The sequence below is a fragment of the Corvus moneduloides genome, chromosome 7, assembly GCF_009650955.1.
Source record: "Corvus moneduloides isolate bCorMon1 chromosome 7, bCorMon1.pri, whole genome shotgun sequence".
In the NCBI taxonomy this organism is placed as follows: Eukaryota; Metazoa; Chordata; class Aves; order Passeriformes; family Corvidae; genus Corvus; species Corvus moneduloides.
This window is the reverse complement of record NC_045482.1, coordinates 33,133,600-33,156,337: the sequence shown is the minus strand read 5'-3', so window position 1 is coordinate 33,156,337 and position 22,738 is coordinate 33,133,600. Positions and strand designations below refer to the sequence as shown.

Below are 22,738 nucleotides of genomic sequence, written 5' to 3'. Positions count from 1 at the left end.
ATGTTAGCAATAAAAAGTCCTGGAATATACATTTATTCAAAAGAAATAATGTATATTTTATAATGACGAGAGGTGTGGCACTGGAGGAAGTATTGTGCGCTGGTATGTATCCTGTGCTTTTTGACCTATCTCTAAAATAAGAAAATGTTGGTAAAATTAAATATCAGTATTGTGAGCTTGTATGCAAAAAGAAATTATCAACGAAAACTCAAGATCAGAGAATTACTGTATGTATCCCTGGAGTGTGTAACTATGTAAGGATTAAAGTAAGATAATAAGAGTATTTTTTGTGAGGTATTCTACAAATATGTTTCCGTTTTTTCTCAGAGTGGGGACAGACGAAGTTCTTCCCCAGAATTACAGCTTTACTGTCATCCATTTCAATGCTGGAGAAAGATGGGTTTAAATCAAAACCCAAGACTATCATATTTTCTACAGTTTTTCTAGGGTCTCACATTCTTGTGACCTAGCCTGGTGATCAGCTCTGTGGGATCTACATCCAGCCATGGGTGTGCTGATGCCAAGAGTGCTGCTTTTATTCCATATTCATTTCAACTCAGTGCCTGCATTATCACCAGGGACTGCACAGCCTGAGTGAGGGAGACAGCCATGCCAGCAAACGAGAAATGAATGTTATTTTGTTGGTTTTTTTTTTTTCATTTGGATTTGTTTTCAGATTAACTAAGAACTACTGGTGACACAAGGGGAGATTGCAGGAAAATTTTAAGGAAAACTTGGCAATTTTGAATGAAAACTGAGTATCACAGTAGCTTTCCTATTATTTTCTTTCTAGTAATAGTAGAAAAATTCACTGTTTTCTTTTGTACTTGGGAAATCTCTTCATTATATCATTACATTAGTCCATTTAGACACAACCCTGGAGATGTAAATTGTTGTTTTATGTCTCGCTACTGTGAGTAGTTAGACAGCAGCAAATCCACTCAAATATCCACTGGACTCCATGAAAAACCTGCACAGAGTATTTTAAGGCCCATGTCTGCTTTGATGTTTAACAGGAGTTGGGAACTATCTCTTGCCATGTGAACAAGTAGAGAAAATAGCTGCATTCTTTGATAAAATCTTGAAGGTGGGTTGGTATTTTTTAAGCAAAACCCTAAATTCTGAATCTTATAATCATCTGTTGCCATGATTATTCACAGATGGGAGCATTCCCACCTTGACAGTATGAAGCAAGTACTTTCCTGTTACATATAAATCTGTTTGTTGAATCTTCCCCTTGCCTGTACATCTGAATTCTCACTGTCTGGGCTTTCTCATCTGTGTTACAGGCCCAAGAGAAGTGATCAGCTCTGGTGAATCAGAGCATTAGTTTCTTTTTGTTGACCCTCTGGGTCAAATCCAGAGCTCTTCCCACAGGTCCTTGTTCTTCACTTGCCTATGAAATTGAGGACAAAGTTGTTTTTATTGTAAGAAGGCATCTTATCTATTTCTTTCCTTTGCATAGTCTTTAAAAAATGGTTTTGGTAGCTTCACAAGTTAAAGAGTTTGATCTTTTTAGTATACCCTATTAAGACCCTGAACTGAAAATCTTCTGAAATGAATGGAAGTGCTTCTTCTGACTTTGATGAGCTAACCAGATATAACACATGTATTAATCTGTTTAGCTAGAAACATCTTGTTTCATAAAAGATGATCTGTGGTAACAAAGTGATAATTAAATACATACTATACAACTAGCTCTTTGACTGGGTTTCCTTTATTTGGTTCTGTCTTTGCAAATTCTTTTGGGCTTTTCTGAATGGAATATGCTTTCTGAGCAGAGACTTCTGGTTTTGATGTTGTTCTTTTCTCTTTTCTCAGATGGGGCTAGGCAAAACAATTCAAGCAATTGCCATTTCATATTACTATAAAAATGAATGGCCTCTCTTAATTGTGGTGCCTTCCTCTCTGAGATACCCTTGGGTGGATGAGATGGAGAAGTGGATTCCAGAACTCTCTCCAGACGACATTAGCATCATTCAGAACAAAACTGATATTGGGTGAGTAAAGTTTGTTACTCTTCTGCAGTAAGGCTTGCTCACTACTCCTGGCTCAAGCAGAGCCACCCTCTGGGGTATCAGATACACACACCCTCTGGGATATCAGCCACTCCTCCCAGTTTTGTGTTATTGTATTATAGCAGTTACTCATTTTCTTTGAAGTTGAGAGATCTGCTTTTTTGCAAAGTAGCAAATGCCTTTCTGCTGAAAATTAGATTACTTCAGTGTGTCTCAGATAGAACAAGTTATTTCTCAACTCTAATGAATTCATTAGCTTCTGTAAAACATTTTTGGAGAACTTCTGGTGTACATTACAAAATAAGGAAGTAATTACTGTTAGAATTCCATTTAGCACGCTGAGAAAATTTGTAAGTTCGAATAAGTAATCCCTAAATAACTGAAAAGGTCATCATGACCTACACTTTCTATCTTTAGACTTAATAGCATGAATTCATCAGAGAGCCTATGTCTTGGGTGTTATTAGAATAACTCTCCTATTACCCTGAATTGCAAGGGTGTTTTTAGTCTGCTTTGCTGTAAATGACTTGGTTCATTTTATGGTAATGTTTAGATGTTGTTCTAAAACTTGGGTGTGAGGGAGACTGATCTTCATGTTTTCTGGGAGTATCAGAGAGTGACTTGACTGCCAAGACGTGCTGCTTGGAACCTTCCTGGTAACCACAGAAATCCAACTGAAAATGCATTTTGAAAGCTTCATTGAAGGGTAATTCCTACTGATAGTCAAAATTTAAGTTGATCACAGGAATATGGAAACTAAAATTAGCACCTTTTAAGGTATTTATCTAAAAGGCACTCAGAGCTTATAGGCTGGATGCAGGAAGGGGAAATGTGGACTGGGGAAAATTATGGGAAAATTAAATGGCAAATGAAATTCTGTTCTTTTAAGATTTTTTTTAAAGGAGTAGACCTTAACCATTATTATTTACTTTTATTCAAAAAAAAGGAAAGATGAAAACTTGGGTTTCTGCTTATTTAACTCCCAGGAGGCTGCCTAGCTCTGAGGTTGCTGTTGAACTAATTGATATTTTAACATTAAAAAGTGTTTTATGCATTTGTAAGAAAATGCAAAAATACAGCTGCCAAATTAGCATTTCGTTAAATTCTGCTTCCATATGTTAAGCTTTGATTTCTCTCAGTTTAATACTTTGCTTTTCTTCAAAACTTCAAGAATTAAGTTTACTGCTTGAGTGTTGTTTAACTTCTTGATTAAACCAGGTTAAAATATACTTAGACATCAATTTAGGTTCATAATTTCTGGCCAAATTTGAAAATGGAAGTTTCTTGAATAAATTAGTTCCACTAAAAGAAATAAGTTTATTTGTAATTTTTTAAATGTACCCTTCAGAAAGGGTAAGGGAAAATCGTGCTTTCCTGGTTGCTACATTTATCTGTACAGTGACAGCCAGAATCTGCAGTGCCTGCAGTGCCAGTGCTCAAACCACTGCCCTTTCCATATCCAGGAGCATGAATGTGTAGGTGCATTGACCATGTTTCCTGTTAAATCATCAAGGAAGCTTCAGCTTCAGCTTGCTTGGTTTCTTGATCTCTTGCTGCTGAAGAACAAGCAGAAATGATGCCAGCAGAGCAGTGGTGTCTGACAGATGGGCATACCAGCTATGACCCTCATTCTGATGACTTGTGTGTCTAACAGCTGTAAGAGTTTCTGTGCTGCTCAAAGGCTTCTGAAGGGCCACAGTGCTCTCTAGTGATTTTAAAATCAATTAATGCCTTGGACCTGTATACGTCTTTAAATTTGTTATAAATAGTTCATTTTCAATTACATACCAATTTTTCATCTTGTGCCATGTTGACTCCCTGCTTCCAGTGTTTTTGTTTTCTTCATGTTCTGTTTAAGCAAAAAAGCTGGGTAACAGCTCTGACAGGAAGCTGTGAGGTTCAGCCCAGACTGTACTTTCACAGTGCCCAAATACTCAGGGGCAGTCTGGTTAATCCTCTCAGGCTGCTGGTGAGGGGACTCTTCGTACCCAGAGCAGTAGAAAGCTTGCACAGAGACATCATTACTTCAGGTGTTTGGGTGCTGATAAAGACCTTGGCTTGTGTGTAACTTTTTGTGCAGGAAGTGGGTTTGTCCTATGATGTACTCTGTAAGGAGCACATGGTGAAGCAATGCAGCCAGATAATAAAATTCCTTTGAAATGCAATGTGTGTCTTCTGAAAACGATTATGAATTATGTGTTTGATAAGTGTGAGATATTTTAAACACCAAAAGCTGTTGTTGTTAGCCTCACAGCCCACTTGTCAATCAATCCAAAAGGAGACATACATGCCTTCTGAGATTAGTTTTTATAATCTCTCTCTTATATTAATTGTCCTACAATGAAAACTTGCTAAGAAAACTTGTGGATTTTCTTTTTCAGGAGAATATCAACAAGCAGAGTAACCATTCTGGGGTATGGGCTGTTGACATCTGATGCACAGACTTTGGTAGACACTTTGTACAGGCAGAACTTTAAGGTGGTTGTGATTGATGAATCACACTACATGAAATCCAGAAATGCTACCCGCAGCAAGATTTTACTGCCAATTGTGCAGAAAGCTCTCAGAGCTGTTCTCCTTACTGGAACTCCTGCTCTAGGAAGACCTGAAGAGGTATTTGACGTGTTGTGCTTGGTTTTGGTTTTGGTTTTGAGGATGGTATCAGTAATAGATGAAGAGTCTTTTAGTTTTCTTGAATATATTCAATTACATGCATTATGACATCAAAAGGTGCACTAGCTGCATCAGGGAGGACAAGTATAAGAAACTAAACCAATGTCTTTTTGTTTGAGTTGACTTTACAAACTTGTTTCAAGCTTGTGCACAGGTGACTTGAGACAGTGTTTCTTGTAAGAAATTAATCTTGTATGTTACAGACTGATTGCTGGGTGAAATAGAAAATAGAGCTTAAGGAGAGAACTGCTTGTTTCTCCTGTCTAGGGGAGTCTTTGGTAGACAAGGTCTTGTATTAAATCTTCTACTTTATCATCTGATAAAGAAAGCCCTTAGTTTATCACTGGTCTTTTGAATATTCACTTAAGTGGAACAAAATATAGTCTGTGCTTGTTGCACATCCAGAGTGACAAATTTTCCTTTGAAGGAAGTTCAGCTTATGGAATTAGGGAGGAGCAGAGAGGTAACAAAAACCCTCTTGGGTTTTATACTGAACCCAAGACAACTGTCTTTATTTATCAAATGTAGGGGAAAATGGAATATAAGAGCTGAGCTGTATTCAGGGAAATTAAAAGAGCTAAATAAATAATATTTTATGCTTCAGAATTCCTCACTGTGTAAACAGAATTTATGACAAGACCCTTTATGAATTTAATTTGTTAAGAGAGGTGATAACTTGAGAAAGATACCCATGGTATGGAAAAGGGCTTGGTATATCATGAGTACTTACTTAAAACTTTAAAACAAATATTTATGTTTATGGGTGGGGATAATTATTAAAACTTCCTGTACAAAGACACTGCAACCAACCCTGGACAAAGTTACAAAGTGTAATACCTTTATATAGTACATTGATACTGAGACCAGTTTCATTGTTAAATGTCTTTAAAGGGAATTCCATACAGGCTGTCCTTGATTACAGCGATGAGATCAAAATTCATGAACGAATGGAATATAATTTGGGACTTTTTTTTTAGTGATACTGAGGTTCTGCTGTGGCTTATAAGGCAGCATATAAAAAGCATTAAATGTCTTTAATCAGTTTTGTGTCATAAGCAGAATCCTTGTATAAAGTCTTTGAATGTATGGAAAATGATCCCAGAAGCCAGGAAGCTTTGACAGTATAACAGCTTGTAAAGTAGGATTCTTCCTGCTTAAGGTCATCTAAACTGGTATTTACCTCCTGCTACTCAGCAGGGAAAAAAGCTGTGAAATTTCTGGTTTGTATTGATATTGTCCATCTTTTGAAGTAAAACTTAAAAATTGAGTAGGTTTTTCATGTATTTTAAGAAGCAGACCACTCATGCAATACCTGCATTGAAGCTTTGCAGAAGCCCATGTGCCTGGCAAATGATAAAAATTGTTATTTTGGGGAATAACTTAATCTCATCCATGTCTTCTTGTTCAATGTGAATCTTTTCCAAGCTGTCAGTGCTGTTACAGTGCTCTATTCTTTGAGGGCTTCCCATAACTCTCCTCTCTGAAGACTCCTGTATCCTATGGAATTCCTTTTGTATGTGGGCCAAGCTGTGTGGTTTTTGTGCAAATATTAAATGTAAACTTAACACAAAAATCATGTGTTAATTGTTTCTGAATAGTCTTACATTTGCATGCAACTTTTGATTTTTCACTGTTGCTATTTTATTTTTTATACAGCTCTTCATGCAGATTGAGGCACTGTTTCCAAGAAGGTTTGGGACTTGGAATGAATATGCTAAAAAATACTGTGATGCTCGTGTCAGGTATTACTGCACTTGCTTATTTACATTCTTATGAGTGTCTTTGATTTTTCTTGTCATGCCAAGTGAGACAATCAGTAGGCAGTACCTCTACTGCTATATCACACCATCATGCTTAGAAAACCAGGGTCAGGTACCATCTCCATCAAAGAGGATTGGGAAAAGGATGGCACTGATTAAATAAATGAATTAAAGCTATTAAAGTCTGAAATAAAGTTGAAGTGCCAGCATTCTGTTAAGTAAAATTATTTATACATTTACTGTTGTTAGTATGAGTTGTGGAGGTTTTACCTTCAGAACTGGAGTTTTCAACTCTGAGTCTTAAGCTCATGGTCATGTAATAATTTATACCTCTCTTTATTATGGGGTCCCTGTCTTTTTGCTGCCTCACCACACTTGAGTGGGAAACAAAGTCCAGTACTTGTTTCTGTATTTCACAGGCTGGCTGTCTTAGCTAAAAATTTCATATATGCAACTTTGCATGTATTCAAAATAACAGATCTTTGTCAGCTAAATTGGCTAGCATTTAGATTTAATTTTTACACTAATAATTACATGGTTTCATTTTCATAAAACTTGTTTTTCTCCCTCCATCATATGCACTTTATCAGTATTGAACTTCAAATAACATGGAAGAGCACTGTCTAATTTTCAGACAGAGAAATGCTATTTTTTCCATGGTGTTTTGACTGAATGCATCTGTAATTTTCACACCACAAGTGCGCGTGGGTACAGCATGGTTAGCTACTCAATCATAGATGATTATCTTATTTTTGGAATACCATAAATGTAATAAAAATCAAGTTCAGGGTTTGGCAAGCTTTCAATGAATAACTTTTTCTTCATGACTTGGCTGGAACAAAACATCCTGTGGTAATAAACTTGATAGGATTATTTTATCCAGCACTTTCCGTGAAAATATGGGTGGTATTTCCTTAGGTGTCCATGGACACCTGTTTTAAAGATGAGATCCAAACTATTTCTGTGAGGTTTAGCCTGCCATTTCTGTCATATCCCCGATGCTGAAGGTGGAGGAAGGAGGCTTTTCTAAGGACAGACATATAAATAGACTAAGGAAGGGATATGAGCAAAAGATTTTGCTGTCTTCCATCAGTGCCATTCCCGCTTCACCAGTGCAGAAGTAACTCTCTCAGCCCCATTCCCAAATTATTACAGTCAGCTAATTCAGCTAATTAGAACACTGTTGGTAAAGTCAGTAAGGCTTAAAAATCTCTAAATGATTGTGGGGGTTTTTGTGGCTGTTTGGTCTTTTAATAAAAATTGCATGCTTGTAACACACTCTTCTGGCCCTGGAAAATGCTACCTGGGCTTTTCTCCAAGACTGTCATGTTCTTTATTTTATTGTCTCCTGGTAATTCTGACAGAGAAAAGCTGCTGTTCCTACTGCAACACTTCCTCAAAAACAGCAAAGCAAGGAAAGAACAAGGAAGACTTGAGTTAATAAATTCTTTCTCTTTTCAGCCTTTAGCTTCTTAATGTGAAACCTTCTTCTTCTATTTAACCATGCTCATTAAATAGTATTACTTTTAAAGATGATAGCTTAAGCTTTAAATCCTGTCTCTGGCAGTAACTGAGAAGGAATTCTTAGGGAGGGAAGAAAGGAATATTGATAGTGATATTTGCCTTTTTCATGATGGCTTTCCTGTCTGTAATATAATAAAGAATATTCTCAAGGTGGTATATTCTTCTCATTAGTCCATCGAAACAGGAGTTCCAAAATTAAACCTGAAACTTCTGCTTCCTGTGGACAGTGAAGTGTGGGAAGTTGGGAATAGACAGAGGATTGTGTGCAGGTGATGGGCAGTAACTCCTGCAGACAGTGGTGGCTGCTGGGAAGTTGAAGCACACTTTCATATCCAATAGTGTGATTTAAAATTAATTATATACTGATTCTACTGAATTTGGAAGATCTCATGTTTACATTCTGTATTGATCTATCATTTTCAGGTTTTTTGGTAAAAGAAGGCAATGGGACTGTAGAGGAGCTTCAAACTTAGAGGAACTACATCAGCTTTTAAGTGAAATAATGATCAGAAGACTGAAGAATGATGTCCTAACTCAGTTGCCTCCCAAAGTCAGGCAACGCATTCCATTTGACCTCCCTCAAACTGCAGCAAAGGTAAATTTTCCATTTTTGAAGAAAACACATTTGTTAGTAAATGGAAGTATCTTCATATGGATATGTATTTTTATGTATGCATGTGTATTATGTGTAGTTACAAAGATTGTGTGAGTATAAAGCAGAGTATCTCTGTTACTGTTTTTAAAATATAATACAACACTCATACAGCAATTTTTTTTGCATCAATGATAAAATTTGTTCTATTTCTAGTACAATCTTCTTTTCTCTCTTCTTTTACTGTAGATTTTGAATCCTACAGTTGCTTTTAGCCAAATTTGATAGAGTTCTCCGAAGTTCCTAAACATTTTACACTTGAAGCGTAGCTGTTGAGGTAGAACATGCTTTGTACTCTCTGTCTAACCACTGATCTCTTCTGCCAATTAGAATCTGAATGCCACTTTTGCAGAGTGGGAGAAATTAATGAGAAGTCTGAGTTCAGATGCCACTGAAAGCCACTTTTCTCAAGTCATGAATCTGATCACACGCATGTATAAGGAAACAGCCATTGCCAAGGTGAGCCTGCAAGTCTTCCCTTAATATCCTTAAACTACCCAGTGTGTGTTTTTAACCTCATAAAATTGGTTTTATTGGCCAGAACACGAGGTTATTCAGTTTGTTTTATAATCATGGCATGGAGAAGCACTCTCTTTTTCCCCTGTATGTTTATGGAATAGGCAGAACCCCATTACAATGAAAAAAGAAGTCTGAAAACTGCTGCAGAGTGTATTGCATTAACTGTTGATCACTGATAGATTTTGTTATTAACTGCCATCATTGCTTTAATAGCTTTTGTAAAAGATACTGAAAATTACATTTGACACAAAAGAATTCTATGAATGCTTAAATAGAGCAATATTTTATGATTATGATATCATGAACATATCAGAATTACTCTTTCAGTTTTGATATATGGCTTTATTTGTGTGTGGATGCAGAAGTTCTGATTAACTATTACCTTGTCTGTTTGAAATATGTTTGTTTTTCTCAAATATGGATTAAAACATCAGATAATGACGTCTGAATCAAAAGGGGTTTATCTACATCTTAATCTGGAAGAAGTGCCATGTAATTATATGGTATTGTGAGGATAAATGTGGGGTTTTTTTCTCTCTCTGAAGTAGTGAGTTAGGTTTCTCAAAGACATCGTTGTGGTGTTTTTTTAAACAAAATTAATCTCAATCATTTGATTCTTAGCAATGTCAGTGTTTGATAAAGCCTTACATGGATAACAAAAGATACAGAAATTTACCTTTTCATGTTACAAGGAATTGGAAGACATGAAAATAAAAACTGTCTTTTTGAACATTTTGTGTGTCTCACTAATGAAAACACTCTCTTACGGCAGGCAGGAGCAGTCAAGGACTACATCAAAATGATGCTTGACAATGACAAACTGAAGTTCCTCGTCTTTGCCCATCACCTGAGCATGTTGCAAGCCTGCACAGAGGCAGTTATAGAGAGCAAGGTAAAGCCTGAACAAATGTGCACACAAATCTAACCTCACTTAAACAAATGGCTATCAGCTGTGTTTGAATTCAGCCAACTGCACACGAGTACAGGAATGGAAGGATTTTATGTACATACGGATCAGTGCCACTGCATTAAAAGGGATCATGTGGTTCTGAAAACTGGTTTGTGGTTAAGGATGATGTAAACACACTTGTATCTGGTATGACTTTATTATTATTATTAAATCAATATTGTAGGAAGTTGTTTTCCAAATTTTTCTACCAGTCTGTTTTTTGGGACGTTTAACAGCACGCTATCATTTCACCTAAATGTTTAATTCAAAGCAGTAAAAATATTTGCAAACAGCTTTCACCTTATTTTGATCATGGACTCTTAATTATTGCTAGTGAATGGTGGCTAACTTTGCTATTTTATATTGTTACTCTTTTTTAACATTTTAAAAAATGGTGTCAGGGAAATGCCAGATTCTTCTGTTTCATATTTCATTTCAAGATCCCATGTTCATTCTATCTTCTACTTTTGCAAACAGGGAAACAAAGTCTACACCTCTCTAGACAGAGACTTAATTTTAAGTCAAAGGGCAAAAGATGTATTCTGATCCCCATGACAGGAATAGAACAGTCCTTTTCATAATTTTATTGGGGGACAGGGAGGGATTGGGTCTGAAAACAGATGCTGATGATGTCATTGAGTCTCTGTTTGGATGTTACAGGCTCGCTACATCCGAATAGATGGGAGTGTTCCCTCTGCAGAGAGGATTCACCTCGTCAATCAGTTTCAGAAGGACCCTGAAACCCGGGTTGCTATTTTGAGTATTCAGGCAGCTGGTCAGGTAGGGCAAAAAAGAAAGCATGTGAAATAATATACTTAAAGAATATAGCTACTGAAATCATTGATGACTGAAGTGATTTACTGAAGGTAATTTATCTTCGTGCAATTTGTCCTTTGTAGACCTTGTGTTCATTTCTTTGCACTAATCATGTTAACTGTTCTAAGCCTCTATTGAATTTACGTGAGCAAAATGATGATAAGCAGCAGCATCTCATTCTTGAATAATTAGAAAAACTTAATTTCTTTAAAAGCACTAGATTAATAAGAAATAGATGTTATTCCATGATGAAAAGCAGTGTGCAGTCTTTGCACAATACTGAAGTATTTTTTGAATCTGAAGCCCAAGGAAGAAATTGGTATAATATGGCCATCTGCTGTCGAGGACCACCCTGACCACCCTCTTATTTCCATACTAAAATGTCCTGTACAACCTTTAGCTTTCTTTTGCTTCAGATAATCTGTTGTTTGTGTGTGGAATCTTTTTTTTTAAAATGCATCTCCTTACTCTCCTTAGGGTTTAACATTCACTGCTGCCACTCACGTTGTGTTTGCTGAATTATATTGGGATCCAGGCCATATTAAACAAGCAGAAGACAGAGCACACCGCATTGGGCAGTGCAGCTCTGTGAACGTTCACTTCCTGATTGCCAAAGGAACCATGGATACCCTCATGTGGGCAATGCTGAACCGCAAGGTGAGTGTGCAGTGGGGCCGAGGGGTCAGGGTTCTCTGGGGATCGGGTTGCACTTCAGTGCCACAAAAGTCTTGTTTATCTAAAACACGCTCCTACTCTAAGACAAATTGATACACCTACAATTACTAATCATCAAAATGTCCATGTTTGTTCTGACTTAGTCTTTTCTAGGTTTTTGCTCTTCATTCAAGATGCAACGATAATGAGTCTTTGCCAAGGTGCATGGGATGGTTCATACCCACAGGAGATGGTTGTTTTATCTTCTGGCTTTTTATTGCTGTTGTGGTTCAATTTTAAGGCATTCAGGCATTCTGCTCACTCATAACAGCTAGAATTTGTTGTGAGTTGTTTTTTCTTAATTGAATGAATGTTGTGCCTAAACTAAGCTTCCTTTTTGAGAGGCAGAGGCATTCTTTTTCGGTAGATCCAAGATTATACAGATCTTTTCTTCTGTTGCCATTTTCCACAAGTATCACCCAACTGTTGTTAGCAGTCATTGAATCATAGAATGGTTTAGGTTGGAAGGGTCCTTAAAGCTCATCCTGGCATGGGCAGGGACACCTTCCACTATCCCAGGTTGCTTCAAGCCCTGTGCAACCTGGCATTGGACACTTCCAGTGATGGGGTAACCACAGCTTCTTAGGGCAACCTGTGCCAAAGCCTCACCACTTTCACAGGGTAGAATTTCTTCCTAATATCGAATCTAAACCTGCTCTCTGTCACTTTAAAGCTAGGAGTAGTTCCAGTCTGCTTTTTTTCCTTACTTGGAGAATCTTTGAGAGTTCACAGAACTGAGAAAAATCATTTGGCTGTTTTGCTTCAGTGACCCCTTTGTAGCCTTTGTGCCCAGTCATTAGTGTCGTGTGTTGATAACTGAGGTGTGTTGGTGTTCTGGCAGCTCTTGCTTTCTGGTGTTGCCAGCAGTGTCAATGCAGAAGGAACTGCCTTTCAAACACCAGGTGCCAGAGCCATTTGAGACTGTGATTACACAGGGTTTATCCTGATGCCAGTGCCAGCCTATAGCTGTAGTTCTTGCATTTGGCTGGTCCTGTATTGTCGTGGTTCAGTTGGGCTGGGTCCGTAAGTTACTGTAGTGACAAACTGGTGACCATTTGTTTGCCAGTATATTACTCTCCTGCTGAAAAATAGTCACTGCTTAAATAATCTGGGAACTGCAAACTGTGTTTGACGTTCAGTTGGGGAAGGAAATTCTGTATTCAACGTCCTGTAGGTACCTCTGAAAGAATCTGTCAGTCTGGTGCATTATGAATCTCCTTAAACATGACATGGATGGTGCTTAGTAATTCAACAACAGTTTACCTTACAGGTCACTAAATAATTCTGCCTTTGTTTGTCTCCACATGCCGAGCAAAACATGTTAAGACTGCTAGAGATGTACACAGTGTATATATTCTCTTTTATCTTCAATAAATACTGACATTTTGTGTCACTGGTTCACTGGTTGTAGTGTGCTAAATACAGCACTCACCATTATTGTCTTCCTGCAGGCCAAAGTCACAGGCAGCACTTTGAATGGCAAGAAAGAGAAAATGCAGGCTGAAGAAGGTGATAAGGACAAATGGGACTTTCTCAGTTTTGCTGAGACCTGGACCCCAAATGAAATTCTAGAAGGTCCCCAAAATGAACTTTTATTTACACATGTAAGACTTGAACCTTTGTCTTTTCTGTTTTCTTTCATTTAAAAAAAATTGTAACAGTCATTTGCTTCAGCTTTTTGTGCAGTTCAGAGTTTACTAACAGAGAAACACCAAACAAGTAGGAAAAACTAAATTCCATTTTAAAACTTATGTGAAGCTGGGAAAAGTGATCTGCTGGGTATAAATGTCATCTACATCTTCTGCTGGGTCCTTATGTTCAGGTGACTGAGCCGTCCTCAGAGTCAGATAAGACCAAGTAATTTCTGTTCAAATGATGTCTTCATTAACTGTGCTGAATTAATTGGACTAATATTTAAAACAGTGTTTGAAAGCCTTTCCTTGTAATGGGCATCTTCAAAAAAGGCACATAGCTTACCAGTTCTATGTCTCTGCCTTCTGGTAGTGCCATTTCAGAATTTTCAGGAGAATATTGAAAATACTTTTCTAAAATCTGGAGAGCAATGTTGAATTGCTTTTTCTGTTCACTGTTTGTTCTTAAAGTTATCTTTTGTTAAAGATATCTTTTGTTAACAGTTTCTGATGCAGTCATAAGTGGGGTTTAGAGGCCTTTTCCAGCCTAAATGTTTCTGTGATTCTGTGTTCCTTTCCTCTTCCCTAGTTTGAAAAGGACAAACAGCATGACATACGTTCCTTCTTTTCCCCCAAATCCTCCACGGAGAAGAAACGCAAAAGATTTTCTGGTGATGAATTGTTACGTAATGATTCAGAATCTTCTGCTGTCACAAAAGAAGAGGATGCAGGGAAGAGTGATGAAAACCTGGATTCCACAAGGATAAGTGAGGTGGATACAATTTGTCATGAAGATACTTGCGAACATGAAGCCAAAAGAGCAAGGAGCATAAGTGGATCTACCCCAGTCAGCTCCAGCAATAAAAAGAAAACATCTTTGACTGGAAAAAAGCCCTCTTTGTTTTCAGAAAAAAACAATGAACTCCGTCCTTGTGGCTTAAATAATTCAAGTGAAAGTACAGCTTTAAATAAAGTTTGGCACTGCAGTGCTTGCACTTACATTAACAATGATCTGCTGCCTTTCTGTGAAATGTGCCATTGCCCCCAGAGCAGGGATGGTGAGTAAGGGGTGCTGCAGAGAAAAAGATGCATTTTTCATTTCAGTTGTGATCAGGCTCAGAAAATACAATCTTTTTGAACCTATGACTACACAGAGGTCCAGGAAAATATGAAGAATTGTGTCTTTACATGAACAAATACCCCTCAAGTGATCCTCCTTAGTCTTGCTTTCCCCAAGGATGTTTTACATGAACCTAACTTGAAACAAGTGAAAAATTCCCATAAAAAGTTAACAGGATATAAATTCCATAAGGATGAATATATCCTCTGTTTCCTTTGCAGCAAATTTTCCTCTCCTCTTCTTTGAGGTTTATGGTTATTCTGAATACAATTAAACAGCAAAATTTTTCTTTACCTTTCAAAACTAATCAATGTGGTATTGGTGTTTTATTAACTTGAGCATTGCATATTTGTCATGAGAGACATTATCTGGAAAATATGGCTTTTCTTGCTCCAACAGTTCACAATAGATTTCTTTTACTAAATTTATTTAAGCTATCTGGAAAATTAATGAAACATTTTTATAAATCTATGCCCATATTTGTCATTTCAGTTGCAAAGGCTCTTTTTACTTGCTTATTTATTTATTTAAATCTCTATGCATGCTCAGGTAAGGACAACTTCTGAGTTTCACAGCTATAAATCAATGCCTGGAAAGCTACTTTGTGTGTTTATGGTATACAATAACTGTATATAATATAGAATTGCTATCTGCATTATTTATTATATAAATATTTTGACATTAATCCGGGTGCACAGGATTACGTAAATGAAAAGCTTTGTTCCATGTGTTTGTTCTCTTAATATTAAAGTTAGCTCTAGCTTCCTAAGTGGTTGCACCATAATAATATTAGAGAACAAAATGCCATTTCTTTGTATTTCAGTGCCATGGTCCTGTCTCAGGTGTGTTATTAGGTACCTGCCAGGTAACACAAATCATCGCTTTTCTTGTTTCTTTGTATGTAGGTGAGAGAAATGGTGAAGCTCTCAGGAGCCAGAGTGAGGAAGGAGTGTCAGAGGAGCCCAGGAGAGATGAAGACAGAGCAGAAGGCAGTGCTGAAGACAGAAGAGGACATTTGGGGGAAATGGGGGCACAGCAATCTTTTGAAATCAGAGAACAGGAAACTCTGGGGACTGAAAAGGAAGAAAGCGAAAAAGAGTGTGGAGAAGGTAAAGTGGGACTCTGAAAGAACAGTTCTATCCCATTGTGAAACTGAATTAAATGCCTCTGGCATGAAAAACAGCTTTTAAATAAAAACCTACATCTTTGAAACACAGAAGTACAAGCACCAGCACGGGACTTTTATCATTCTAGCCTGAGCCATTTGTTGAGTTTTGATGCTGGATAAGCCCAGCCTTTCCACACAGGTCCTGGTGCAAACCAGAGCTGACTGACTTCAGGACTGTGTCAAACCAGCAGCTGGGAATCTGGATGGTTTTACTGGAACTGAGGACAGACACAGGCAAAACAGTTGATGGGTCATTCAGGAGAAACAGAAAAATGAAATACACAAATACCTTAATAGTTTGCTGCTTGAGCTCTGCATCTTAGGTTGTTCTGGAATTAGATACATATTTAATATTATTTCTAATGTCAGAGTAGAATGAATGAAGAAAAATCTTTAATGCTACCATTTTTTCTGTTGTAGATAAATCAGACACATTCCAAATATATGATGGGCTTATGTTTTGTGCAAGCAGGAATACTGATAGAATCCACCTCTATACAAAGGTAAACCTGAAGTATGCATGGTTATTGTCATTTTAAAATTAGAAAGGAAAATGCCCTCTGAAATGTTTCTGTATGTTTTCATTTGTTATGCTTTATGTAAAAGCATCAATATTTTTGTATTAGCTGAAATACAAAAATAAGGTAGTTTATCATTCTAGTTCTTTTTCTCAATGAAATTAAGTAATAATTCCCTAGATACATAACTTTCAGCACTTCTCTTGGCTTACAAAATTGGGCTAATACATGAAATCATCTGTTACAAATGCCAGTAACAGTCGTTTAAAATTCCTTTTTATTATTACAGTGTCTTATCACAAAATAACTTGAATAGAATAACATTCAAAATTCAAATAAAAAATGACAGTAAATCCTGACACACTAAGTAAATAAGCTATTGCCACCACATTTTCAGAAAGATCAACATTAGTGCTGTGTGTAAGTCAGTAACAGCCTGAATAAAGCACGTTGTTGTTAATCTGCAGTGGTGATTGGGTACAGAAAGCAGTAGTTGGGAATTTTCCCAGTCATTCAAGAGGATGTCAGGACTTGCCAGTTTCCTCTTTCAAGTGATAGGAAAGTGCACTGGGAAGATTTCTTCAAATTACTGAGTGAATCAGTGTATTCAGGTGCCACTAAAGCAGCACGGATAGCTGAAGGTAAGTCTTTGGGATGAGACATTTTTATTAGGCTGATGCAGCTGGGAAAAAGTCAGAAAGAGTCAAAAAGTCCTCTTGTATCTGAAAACTTGTTAAATGTACTTACAATGTATGTACATTGTACTATGGGATTAGTTTCATTTTGCCAGATACTGCACAAGATCTGCTGAATGGTGAGACATTGGGGAATTCTGCTTTGACTCCTTCTCTCAAATGTTTGTGAATCATCCATAAGTTCCTTGACCAGATGTACCCACTGGGACAACTTATTCCTTTAAAAATTAAGTGGAGAACTTCTTCAGACATTAAAAAGAAGTATGATAAATAATGTTCAAGAATTCTTACTTTAAATTGTAATGAAGTGACATTCTCCTACCTACAATCATTCATTTCCCTTAGAATTCAGTCAAGAGGATTGTAATTTCAGTTTAATATAAGGTGTGTCTGAACTATTTGCAAAGAAAAATATCTGATTTATTAAAAGGTAAGATGTTCTGCCTTGTTACTTTTAGTTAGATTAATATGAATCATCTTTCTTGCATTCATGCTGTTATCTCTGTGCCTTATTGTTGGTTCTGGAAAAATTTGACCTTGAGGGACTAAATTTAGTAGGAAGGGAGGAGAATTCACTTGAAACAGATTACTTTTTCTACATTGTGCTACACTGCATCTGTAAACAAAACTTTGCTTGTTTCACCTAGGATGGTGAACCACTGAATCATAATTTCATTCCATTGGACATACAGCTGGATAACTGGGAAGACTTACCAGAGACTTTCCAGAATAAAAAAAATCGTGCACTGGTAAGAACAAGTTCTACTGGCACAGCAATATAATATTAAGTGCAGAGGAAATTGTCTTTTAAAAAAAATAAATGCAGAATACTTCCAGGCCTTGGGATATAGGCACAGTTTCATCAGAGCAATCTTATAGATGTTGATGTGAACATGAATTATGCTGTCTGTTACTCTGGCAAATTATTGTGCCTCCTCTTCACATTGCAGTAGAAGGAATCAACCAGGCATCATTTCATTTCTCATTTACAGAATTAGTTCCTAACTTTCATAAGTCAACAAAATAACTTCTTAAAGGTTATGAATTAAATAGTGCACACTCTAAATAAGAATGTTCTAGGTTGTATCAGAGCTGCAGGTCTGAGCAGGCCTCCACTCTCACTCTCCCTTTGGTCTTCTAAGAGTTTTCAAAGTAGTGTCAGGCACAGCTCTACGCAGACATTCAGTTAATTTAGGAATAAAGATCCCATTCATAATGGGGTTTGAGAAGAACACTGCAAACCCAAGTACTCAAGTAAGGAAATCCAGATTTAAACTGGATGGGAAATACTATCTGCTTAAGTTAAAATCTGATTTTCCAAACTAAAAACCATCAGGTGGAAACAAAACTGATTCTTTTTGTAGGTTCTCCAAGAAGGCTGGAACTTAAATTTGTAGGAGAGATGCCTGACTGATTCAACCAGCTGTTGTGTGAAGCAGCTACTGAATGGGTTCCACAGATGGAGGGGTGAGGGTTTGAAGAGTTACCTGAAGGCACATCTCTGATTGTAGGAGCTGTTTCCAGCCAGTGTAGAATGCACTAATCCATGGCACTGTTCTGCTGTAATTAGCTCTGTGCAAAGTCTGTCCTGGTGCTGACAGTCATGTTCTCTGCCAGATCCTGAGGTTTGTGAAAGAATGGACTCACCTCACAGCAATGAAACAGAAGATAGTCAGAAAAAGTGGTCAAATATTCTGTAGTCCCATTCATGCTGCAGAGGAGTTGTCTAAAAAGCAGTCAGTGGGCAGCAGCACAAAGAGGTATGTGGGGTTTGGTTTTAATTCCTCCTACTAATTACTGCAGAAAGTTCGATTTTGCATCATTCCTCAGTGTTGTCACTGCTGTGCACAAAACACGTCATGCAAACCATCTAAAACCTTCTTATTCCCCTCAGTCCCTACTGTTAAATTCCTGAGGGTGACTATTTTGGCTGTAGGTAAGAATTAAGTAAATAAATAGTTTGTAAGTCCAGTAATATAAGCAGAAGGGTAATAAGTGTTTGTTAACCTCTTGCCTGATTGTGTCCTACCATAAAGTGTAGGAAAAATCTGTGAATGGTATAGAAAACCTACCAGGACTTACAGCAGGTACGTAAGGTTGTGTGTAGGGTTTGGCAGGTGTTCAGTACAGAGAGATGTACTCAGGAGAAGTTGTCTGAATAGTGGTTTCTGTGAACCAATTTTAAGTTTTTTACCTAAAAGCAGTTGTGTTTTACAGGGTTTCACATGAAAATAAAGAAGGGAGATCAAACATAACTAATGGAGCAAGGACTCCTCCAGAGCTTGTAAAGTTTCCTGGATTATCCAGAGTGTCACTGAGACTTCACCTAACTGAAACAAAATGCCTTTCAGGTTTCACTGTCAGGCAGTTTCAAATTGCTGTCATTTTTTAATTGTTATACACAAACCAAGTTACGTGTTTGCCGGTTAAGAATTTGGTTTTAGAAAGATACTTCATTTAGTATAAAAGTATATGAAAGTACATTTTCCCAAATTTTATTCACTTCTCATCCAGAAAATGAGGAATGTTTGAAGAGAATATGCTGTCCCAATCTTGCTGTACCGCAGAGTGGATGTTGTTGGAGGGAGATTGTTCCCTTTGCTGACAGGATTTGTCACTCTCAGGTATGTGACCAGGGAGGATGTGGCAGCAGCCTCGCTCTCCAAGGCCAGCAGCAGCGGGGGCAGTGTTCGCCTCATCTCCAAAGAGATGGGAGCTTCTCTGGACAAAGGAGGTGCTGCTACTGAACCATCCACGAAGTAGGTTTATTAATCATCCTACTGCATTAAGTTCTTTTGCCACTTTTTTTTTATGGTACTAAAATTACTTGCTGTGTCTGCTTCGCTGAAGTACAGTAGTTAGATAAGAAACTTGCTGTAGTGCTAATGAGCTCTGTTTTATTCTTACAACAATTTAGATTTCATCTGTTGTCTGCTGACAGAGCTGCTAATTAACTGAGTCGGACTAAAGCAAAACAAGAGAATAGTTACATGATTCAGAGAAAAGAATGTTAGCTCAGCCCTCCTGTGAGGTCAACATCAAATTGGGGACACAAAATTTGCTTCTCTTTTGCCTCAGAATTTTAAAAAAGGGAGCAATGAAGTGAAAATTCCAAACAGAAATTGCCCTTTGAAAAATCTTTCTTAAACAAGCACTGTGTATCCTACTTTGTTTTGGGTAGGAAATTGATAGGCAGCCATGGAAATTGTAGAGAAACCAGGATCTTTCCTTTATTACTTCTGTTAAAGAGGGGGCTGAAACATTTTAGTTTCGTATGTGTACATGCCTGTGGCCATTTCTTTATGAATACAGCATTATTTCAGCTAATAATTGAGTGTAGTAATAGGTGCAGAAGAAAAATCTGCCTTGTTATATTGTCAAATTTTGTTTAAATGGAAATGTAAACCAAGTAAAGGATTTGCACTATGCAGGTGTCAATCTGAGCAAGGTATTATTACAACTACAGTGATTTTTCAGAACATAAAAGATATCTAATGGAAATACACAGTGCATAAACCCCCTCTTGAACTGGGCTGCTGAATACCTCCTTTACCCACAGCTGTATTTCATTCTGTCAACAGGCTGCTTTCAGAAACTAGAAATGATCCCTCAGCCCTTCCTCCAGGGCAGACTGACCCCGGAGGCTCCTCCCTATCCAAAGGGTATCTGCAGGCCCTGGACAGCCAGGGGACCCCGCTGTGTCTCAGCTGCCAGCAGCCAACAGCGCAGCCCCAGCCCGGCTGCCCGGCCCGTGCCTGGGACACGCGCTTCTGCTGCCACGCCTGCCAGGAGGACTTCTCCATCCGCTCCAGCCAGAGCTACCTCCGCTCCAAGGTGTTCCAGATCGAGCACGGGGTGTGCCAGTGCTGCCAGCACAACGCCCAGGAGCTTTATCTCAGCATCAGGGATGCACCCAGGAGCCAGAGGAAGCAGCTTCTGGAGACTTCTTGGATGTCTCACCTTCCCCTTGGGCAGGTGATGGTTCTGGAGTTTCAGCAGTAACATCTGGTCTGTGTACAGAGAGTTCAAAGACAGCCAAAAATGTTCTTACAGATTTAAGATAGAAAGGTAACCTAGCACCAACAACAGAACAAGACAAAAGAAGTCCTTAAGAACAATCAAATTAACTAAATCCCATTGTCTTCTAACTGATGGGCACAGGCATGAGAGCTCTGATTCTGTAGGGGTACATGTACAGCCAGGGCTGGGTTGGAAGTATGTCAGCTACTTACAGCTGTTACTTTGTGCAGTGGGAGTAACTAAAAAATGCCAAGGCTGGCTTTCTTTATCTTGATGAAAACTATAGCTAGCTACTTCCCAGAATTTCCTTGTTCCTCCAGTAGGATGCCCACGTAGTTGAGGAGTGTCTCACCCCTGCCGTGTCCTTTGTGTGCTGCAGCTGAATGAGATGATCCGGAGCCCGGCGGAAGGGCAGTTCTGGCAGGTGGACCACATCCAGCCCGTGTACAGTGGAGGAGGACAGTGCTCCCTGGAGAACCTTCAGACCCTGTGCACAGCCTGCCACAGGGAGGTCAGTGTGTGGAGCTGGGAATCCCAGGCCTCTCGCAGGCCACAGCGGAGGGAAACTGCACTTAGGCTCCTCCTCAGCCCTGTTCCCTCCTGCTGCAGAACCCTGGTGCTCACAGCCTCTCCCTCCCATACAGCCAAGGTGGAAAGGCAGCATTAAACTATTGATATGACAGTTTCCTTCGGATTTGGGAAAATGTTGCCTTAAAATGCAAATGTTTATTATTATGCTATCTACTGTAAAGTTAGACTGGAGCTTAACTGTGAGCTAATGCTTTCTGTTGCCAAGTATCAATATTAACAGACCTGTCTCTCTCTTTTGCAGAGAACTGCAAAACAGGCCAAGGAAAGAAGCCAGCTGAAGAGAAAGTCTTTAGCTACAAAGTATGGCTGTGATATCACCAAATTTTTGGTGAAGAAGTAAAATGCACAATACATTCAGGTACATTGTAACTCTGAAACCAATATAGTTACAGTTTTGCACTGATTTAACAGAAATCTATCAAGGAATTAAACCGAAGAAACCATTTGCAACAGTGATTGTCAGAGTGCATCCAAAGTACTTGATCATCATGGTTTTTTATGGCCCTGCTTTAAAGCTGAATTTCTGTGCATAACTTTAATGCCATTTTGAGGAATTATGGTTTCTCTTGCAGGGTAGTTAGGCCTGCAAGAATTTAAGGAAGTTCTGTTGAAACTGTTGGTGGCGTTACAGGGTTCAATTGTATTGGGAACATCATGGACCAAGAAGATGTCTTAGTTTTAATTCTTTTTGTTGTTTACACACCAAAACCACAGAATAAAATACAGCAATTATGAAAAAAACTAGCAGGAGTGAGTGATTTGTCTCCTCTAATTCTGCTCACCCACTGAAGGCGGACTCTTGCCATGGACCTGACTTACAGGACTTTGGCATTTAGAACTGATGTCAGTTGAATTCTGTTTTTACTTAAACCAGCTTGTATTAAAATGTTACTCAGGATAGGAAACATTAAATATTAGCAATTATGTCCTCAAAGGCAGTTCCTGGGAAATGCTACAGTCAAATTCTCCTTAACGAGATTGCAGAGATGCTGGTAATTTTGTACTGCTTACCTGGCTTGCTTTACAGTTAAATAAATACAGTTCTTTCTCCTGGTGATTTTTTTTTAATGCTCTGTCTCTCCTCACCCCTTGAATGCTGCAAGGCAGTTGTAAGCTCATAAAGCAGAGCTGTACACAGCACGTCACCATCACAGTGCAGGGCTGCAGTTTCAACTACAGCTAGTTAAAATAAGGTGAAAAGCTTTGTGAGTTATCCTTCTGAGAAAGATCTTAAAGTTACAACTCTTGAACAGAGAAAAAGTCTGTTTAAGACAAGGTAGTTGCGTAAGTGCACCATTTTCTACAGTCAGACTAAGAGGACTTTAGCTGTGTTAATGATGTTTGTGGTGTCTGAGTAGGATAAAGGAATT

At 38.2% G+C, this 22,738-nt stretch overlaps 1 protein-coding gene across 6 annotated transcripts in view; it reads left to right on the top strand.

Moving 5' to 3' along the window:
• Positions 1-22,425, top strand: part of ZRANB3 (zinc finger RANBP2-type containing 3) — a 42,489-nt gene extending 20,064 nt beyond the window's left edge. For 3 of the 6 annotated variants that reach the window (XM_032113690.1, XM_032113689.1, XM_032113691.1), the window contains 18 exons: positions 1,822-2,000; positions 4,400-4,631; positions 6,348-6,433; positions 8,399-8,570; positions 8,958-9,086; positions 9,919-10,038; positions 10,756-10,875; positions 11,389-11,568; positions 13,077-13,229; positions 13,846-14,314; positions 15,282-15,485; positions 15,965-16,047; positions 17,405-17,506; positions 18,375-18,517; positions 19,382-19,516; positions 20,339-20,732; positions 21,157-21,288; positions 21,610-22,425. In XM_032113690.1, the coding sequence (XP_031969581.1) occupies positions 1,822-2,000; positions 4,400-4,631; positions 6,348-6,433; positions 8,399-8,570; positions 8,958-9,086; positions 9,919-10,038; positions 10,756-10,875; positions 11,389-11,568; positions 13,077-13,229; positions 13,846-14,314; positions 15,282-15,485; positions 15,965-16,047; positions 17,405-17,506; positions 18,375-18,517; positions 19,382-19,516; positions 20,339-20,732; positions 21,157-21,288; positions 21,610-21,708 (3,132 nt within the window). In that variant the 3' untranslated portion in view covers positions 21,709-22,425. Of the gene's footprint in view, positions 1-1,016; positions 1,088-1,821; positions 2,001-4,399; positions 4,632-6,347; positions 6,434-8,398; positions 8,571-8,957; positions 9,087-9,918; positions 10,039-10,755; positions 10,876-11,388; positions 11,569-13,076; positions 13,230-13,845; positions 14,315-15,281; positions 15,486-15,964; positions 16,048-17,404; positions 17,507-18,374; positions 18,518-19,381; positions 19,517-20,338; positions 20,733-21,097; positions 21,289-21,609 lie in introns of those variants that run through there. The other 3 variants (XM_032113692.1, XM_032113693.1, XM_032113694.1) reach the window with 3 other exon arrangements.
• Positions 22,426-22,738: the final 313 nt, after the last annotated feature.